General features: G+C 42.0%; 1 protein-coding gene across 1 annotated transcript; it reads right to left on the bottom strand.

Annotated features, from left to right (window-relative positions):
• Window positions 1-368: 368 nt before the first annotated feature.
• s1pr3b (sphingosine-1-phosphate receptor 3b) lies at window positions 369-6,618 on the bottom strand. The gene is made up of 2 exons (XM_085167337.1): window positions 5,380-6,618; window positions 369-4,979 (listed from the first exon to the last, which is right to left on the bottom strand). The coding sequence occupies exon 2, from the start codon at window positions 4,905-4,907 to the stop codon at window positions 3,774-3,776; it is 1,134 nt and encodes a 377-aa protein (XP_085023463.1). The 5' UTR covers window positions 4,908-4,979; window positions 5,380-6,618; the 3' UTR covers window positions 369-3,773.
• Between the last annotated feature and the right edge of the window lie 321 nt (window positions 6,619-6,939).

Below are 6,939 nucleotides of genomic sequence, written 5' to 3'. Positions count from 1 at the left end.
AACTAAGAACATGGCGTCTTTCCAGATTTCTGTTGATGAAAATGTGCCTTTTATTTGTACAATGTTTGTTTTTAATTTCTCCTTTCTCTCTTCCTTCAAATTGCAATAGCTGATCTTCAATGGGGCATGCCTGTTCACTAGAGGTTGTGTTTTTGCCCTGCTGCGTGTTGCTGCTTGAGACTACTGTTCCCTCTCACTATCTGTCTCCCACCCTCCCTCCCTCTCTATTATATATTATAAATGTATCATTTCGAGATTCTAAATATAAATCTTTGTCAGAGGAAATCACACAGAAACTCACTATTTTGGGACAGATATTTAAAAAAAACTGGGGGGAAAAAAGGAAATAAAAACATAGAGACAACAAGTCCAAATGATGTTTACAGATTTAATCTTTTGGTTGTATTAGTTAATCATTATTCTGTATGACTGTTGGCAATAAAACCGTGAATGTGTAGAATCGCTGTTGTTTCTCTGCTGTAATAGTTTCGGGTATTACAGTTTTTCTCCATTGGTTTGGCTCATTTCTTGAAACAGAAATTACATTCTCAAAATAACATGGACAAACCTCCAAACCTCTTGGCAAATGTTCACAACAGAATGGCATTTCTCATTCATTTTATCAAATGGCAAATGCCTTAGTACATGTCTCAATTGTCTCAGTGCATCTTTGCAAATGATTAAATACAAGTAGCCTACAGTTATACAGTTAGCCCACATTTAGCACATTTTCCAAATGAATAGATCTTGTAGATCTAAACTGATTAGTTGATTCTCAGTCTAATGATCATTCCCTCCAAAACATGTCAGCATGATTTCATTGTATAAGTACTCGCATGCACAACCGTCTGTTCAATTGTCAAAATTGGTCAAGAACATAATACCATGAATACCAAATATGAATTTCTTTGAATATTTGATAAATTGATGACAGTCATTGACAGTCAGGTGAAACTAGGTGTCACACACAGGTGTCTTCCATGATTGTGTGCTGCCAAACACAGATATATAGAGCTTGACCAGAGCCAGTCCGATCTCTGAACATGGATAGACAAGGCAAAGCAAACGGACAAGGGGAAGTTCTTCCTTAAGGAAGAGGAGGAAGAAGAAGAAGAAGAGGAGGACTGAGAGGAATAGGTGCTGTGCTGTCCCAAATGAAATTCGGGCCACAATTATAGACCATGTCATAAACCATGGCCTCACAATGGCAGAAGCAGGTCGTCGAGTGCAGCCTAATGTGTCTCGCTCTACAGTCTCCTCCATTATCCAAACCTTTCGCAGGGAAAACAGGTATGTACTCTATGTAATCTATCATGGAATTATATGTTGTATAGGACAGGGCACTGTGCGTGAGGCAAAAAATGTATAACTTACTGTAGAGATTTTGTGTGCATCTGCCTACAGTGGTAGGTCTATACTAGCAGGTGGAGAGGACTAGTGGAATGTTTTGATACTAAATATGACAAGAAATATATTGAACAAATTACTGTAAACTATGGAATTACCTAATTCATACAGTTTAGAGAAGTATTCCAGTCACTGTGCAGCGGGAGAATGAGTACAGCGAACACTGAATAAGTCCTTGTTTTTTGATTTTGTGTTCATACAATTTACTACTGTAATGTACATTTTCTTTTTACATATGTATGAAACTTTCTTTGCGTGTGAATAAAAAATGGTTATCATTTCCTTGGTAGTGTGAGTGCAATCTGTGATGTCAAACCTTGGAGGCTACTCTTTTCTGTGGTATATTGTTGGTCCTCTGCCATAGTGACAAAACATCTAAACATTTTGTATGGCAGTACTCACACAATGCCAAAGGGACGATGCATTTTGGGGGCACTGACTATTCAGATTAGAAAGAAATGTAGTTTTGACACATGAGTGAACTGTTTTAGGGGAGATATGAGCTTTTGCAGGTGGACCATGTTGTTGTGATCAACCATCCAGGTTTATTTTGACAAAAGCACCAAGAATGATGAGAATGTCTGATCTGTGTCGAGAAATGAGCCAAAGCTATTGAGAAGGATCTTTGCCATTTTGGAGACACTGACTGTTTAAATGAGAAAGAGATTTAGATTGAAGCCTGAGTGAACAGTTTTGGAAGAGATATGAGCATTTGCAGGTGAGCTATAGTGTTGTGCTAAACTGTAAGAGCGTTTTGCCAAATGATCTTAGAGTTTTGAGAATGTAATTTCTGTTTAAAGAAATGAGCCAAACCAATGGAGGAAAACTGTAATATTTCTGCTCATGAGTCACAGATTTCTCATCTAAAACACGCAGGTGGTTTTAATTTACCCACATTCACATATACTTGTCTTTGAGATGTGTTACTCTGGGTCATCCACAGTCCGCACTATTTATATTAGTTCCCATGACAAGCAAGAGTAAATAAGTTCCAGGTGCAGTCTGTGGATTGTCCACAGTGACTGGAAATTGGTTTTAGGAAATAGATGATGTGAGCCATGGAAAACACAACTTAGTGTATATGCATTGTGTGTTAGATTGCCTCCAGAAATCGTTAAAACAATATTTTACATATTTTTTTTCTTTTTTTTTTTTTTTGCATTTTCAGCTTTTATTAGATGGTGCAGTACAGGGAGTGGACAGGAAAGCAGGGAAAAGAGTTGCGGTAAGGACATGCAGAAAATGGTCTGGGTCAGACTCAGAGCCGAACCTTTGCAGCAGCCTTCAGCACTGAGTCACCTGTACAGCCAGGTGAGCTACAGCGAGACCCATGCTTCTGAATCTTGACTAACAAAATCAAAAGCATGGCTAGATTACACAGTAAATACTTTTATTGGTGAACCAAGCCTTTATAGGTTCCTCTCATAAACAAAGCAGAGCTGCACTCTCTTGGCCACAAGGTGATTCTAATGAATTGTAAATTTAATAGTTTTCCATTTTAATTTACTGAGTGAAAGCTGATTTTTTTTAATCTAACATGAATATCTGCAATTTGTATTTCACATGCTGCATTCACGTGCCTTTTTACAGTCTTCAGCTTTCTAGCGTCATGCCTTTAAAGCTCAAAACAAACGCACACAAAGAACTGCTGTAACTGCATAGAGAACATGCAGCAGTACTGAGTAAGACCAGCAGATGGAGCCCTTGTATCACGAACGCTTTCATTTTGAGCACAATGCTACTGATATAATACAAAAAAACGCACCTGTTTGTTTCTTCACTATGAGTAACTCTTGCCTTGGTTATTATTCAATGCAGATTACAGTAACTGCCCAGCATACTGTAGGATTACTGAGTAAATACAAACTACGTAGATTAATAAATACCTTCAGCTGCGTGTCATTGCAATAATAATAGTCTACAATCATTCTTCATTACATTGGTTTTTGCAGTGATATAATTGCACTTATTTGGTAACTGCGGGTAAGTTTTCACTTCTAATTTATCATAGGAGCTCACAGCTGCAACTACGGAGGTAAAAGTCCTTTCTGTTGAGGGTAAGAGCACCAGTCATCTGTGGAAGTGACTGTTATCCAGCAAAAAAACCCCAACAACAAAAAAACAGGACAATGTGACTCCAAACTCTTGAGCAGTCCAAAGTTTTGAGCACTGGAGGCTGGACTTGAAAGAGCCATACATTACAGATGATGAACATATAGCAAAAAGAAACCACTGCCCTGCAGCTAATGTCAGAAATCTACCCTTCATTTAAACAAAACACTTTTTTGGGGAACAATGCTCTCCGTTGTGACTACTGCACAAGCCCTTAGGCTCAGAGTATTACTGTAAATTACTCCTGTCTCCTTTTAATCTTCTCTGTCACTCGCAGCCTCAGCAGTACCTCTGCTTGCTCCAGCCACCACTGAAACCTTTCCGTGGCCCCTGTCTGACTCCTGTCCTCTCTCCGGCTCTGACTGCCTGGAGCCCTGCTGGTTCTGGCTGCTCCACGACTTGCTCCTGCTGTGGCTGGGCTCCAGGGACTGTCTGTTTCCGCTCCCATTCGCAGACGCCTTCGCCCTGTAGCAAAAGCCACAAACCAGACCCAGGAAAGCTCGCCTCATCTCGCGGCTGGCCAGAGTGTAGATGACTGGGTTCATCGCGGAGTTGAGCACCGCCAGCCCAATGAACCAGTGGGCTTCGTAAAGAATGGGGGACCTCTGCTTGGACGCTACATCCACCAGGAGCAGGACAAAGAGGGGAGTCCAGCAGGCGATGAAAACTCCAACTACGATGATGACAGTGCGCAGTAGGGACATGGCGTGCTCTGAACTGCTATGCTTGCTCACCTTTCGGCTACTGGACTTGACCAAGATGTAGATGCGGGCATACAGGATGGCTATGGCTGAGAGCAAAAGCATGAAAACCGTGATGCAGAAAGCAACATATTTCTTGGTGTAAAGAGGGAGGATTGTGGAGCAATCAGGGAGGTTATTCAGGCAGTTCCAGCCCAGAATAGGCAAAGCTCCAAGAGATATAGCAATCAACCAGCAGGTCCCTATGAGCAGAAATACCCTGTAGTTCTTGTTCGCATCATAAGGCCTCATTTTGATCATAGTAAGGTGTCTCTCTATAGCAATAGCCAGGAGACTGAAAATGGAGGCTCCAAGTGCTACAAACATGCTCCCCTCTCTCACAAACCAGAGAGCAGGTGAGAGCTGCAGGGTCTTCTCTCCAGACAGGAGCAGGTTGACCAGGTAAGCGACTCCAGCCAGCAGGTCGCACATTGCCAGGTTAGCGATGAAGAAGTACATGCGGTTGTGGAACCTGTGGTTCCTCCATATGGCTACAAGCACTGTGAGGTTCTCCAAGACGATGAAGCTGCAAACGATGAGGAAAACTACGGTTTTGGTGTCCACAGTGCCGGGGCTCGCGCCAATGCTTGGCCGGTTGGCCAGCTTTCCTGTGTAGTTGTAGTGGAGCTGGATCTGAGAGTTGATCATTGTCCAAAGAATACCAGCTGCCGACACTGGAGGTCAGACTTGAGCAGGGAGCGCGGTGTCCACTGTGTTCAACTGCAGGAGTAGATTGAGCGTTATTATAGAGAGCAGCCAATTTACAGATCATCATGCTGCCATCATTGTCCTTGTGCGGTTTGTTTGATTAAATTCCACTAATTATAGAAACAAAAGGTTATTCACCAGAAACACACTCGCTATTGTAAAAAACACCTTGAAATAAACTCTGATGTCGCTTTCCCCCCTGTCCTTTGAAACAGAGAAGTCTTGAAAATCGAAGCTGCTCATTTGAAAACACCTATTTATGCATAAAATTAGCATATTTCTGGCACAGTCGTCACGTGTAAATTATCGACGGATTTCAGCAAATAGCGCCAGTTTAATTACTGAGTTCTTTTTTGCAGCTTCAAGCTGTCTAAATCTCCAAGAAAGAACCAACAGCTTTAAAACAACTTACCTCTGGATGCTCGCAGTTCGCTTTGTTTTTAAAGTCAGTCCCGTACTTTTGGACGCACATTTCATCGCAGTCGATTATCGGAGTTCCTTTCTTTTCCGTTGAACTTTAATTCTTTCTTCGTTGTTCGGCAGAAGAGAGCAGCTCCTCATCTTTTTTTTCTTTTTTTTTCCACTGAGCTCTGGAAACTCCGGAGCTGTCGACGGTCGGCTGGTAGTCACACCCCTCCCCTTCTTCAGCCCGGACTGCGAGCGCAGGGAGGCTGCTCTGGGGGTCAGAAGCGCATCACCGACAGGAGGTATGTTTGTGGACACGAGATGCAAAGATTCATTCTCACACGTTGTCCTCAGCTATGTTCGTTATAGCACTCACAACAAAACACTTACTTAGGGTTTTATTAACTGGGGAACCAAAGGTGCAAACCTACTTGTTTTTATCGTTTGCCTGCGCATCAAAGTGTTTTGGGTTTGTTTGTTTCTTTGTTTGTTTAAAGAGCTTTGGTAGCGTTGCTAGCTCACTAGGCAACAACAGTGACTCTTAATGTGAGCAGCAATGTTAAATATATATCTTTGGGCTACTTAAAACTCTGATAGGACTGTAATGCCTTATTTCACGTGAGTCCAATGTTTAAATTGAGTGGTTAAATTTAGGTTGAGTGGAGGTTCTGACCTGGTTCAGGTAATGATGAATCCCAGTGGGAAGTCAGCAGTCTGGTAATAATTTTTGTTTTAAACTACAAATAATAAATCATAAGTATCGAAAGAAAAATCAAAATGCTAGTCACAACAACTGATGTAAACCACTGATAAAACCTGTGAACAGAATGCAAATCACTACTTTTTATTTGACATGGACCCAAAGGAGAGAGCGGTGCTGTAAGAGTGTATGACTGCTGCCCATCCTTTGTTCTGGTCATTCTCTTGTGACCTCACATCCTGGAAGGATGGGCAGGGCTGGCAGTAAAGAGTCTGAGAGGCAGACTGACAGATAATAACTCCTTAAAACAGATGTGACAAAGCGCTTTGAGGAGATTCTTAAGACTTCCCTGACTGTAACGAAACACAGCGAACCACGTAGGACTAAAACACAAAGCTCTATTTTCAAACAAAAGTCCGCAGCTCGAGCCCAGAATAACTGAGTCACTGCTTCCACTGCTAGGAACCTTATTGCTTTGCTTGATATGGTGCCACACATCTAGCTTTTTGCAATTTTCCCCCCAAACCAAGCACATACTGTACTGTGTCTCAGACCAAATCATTAAATAGTCAATATCTTGGAGTGTCTGCGGCTATTAACCCAGAAGAATGCTTTGTGTGGTTAAATAAACAGCTGCGGTCTGGCACCGGTCCATTAGCTTTGTTACAGTCACAATTCTCAGTCATTTCCTGCAGGTCACACACTGTGCCAGCAGCAATGGGAAAAATTTCAGGGAAAAAGCCAAATAGTTACTCCGGACCCGCAGCAAATCTGGGACCAATCACGGAGTGGGTGTATGTAAAAGGCAGCTGGATTAACAGACTGGGAGCATGGTCGGAAAAACCTTGGGTTTTTCAGCAAACTGCA

Source organism: Neolamprologus multifasciatus, chromosome 7 (genome assembly GCF_963576455.1).
Source record: "Neolamprologus multifasciatus chromosome 7, fNeoMul1.2, whole genome shotgun sequence".
Lineage (NCBI taxonomy): Eukaryota > Metazoa > Chordata > Actinopteri > Cichliformes > Cichlidae > Neolamprologus > Neolamprologus multifasciatus.
The sequence above is the reverse complement of the archived record's forward strand: the minus strand, read 5'-3'. Positions and strand labels throughout refer to the sequence as shown.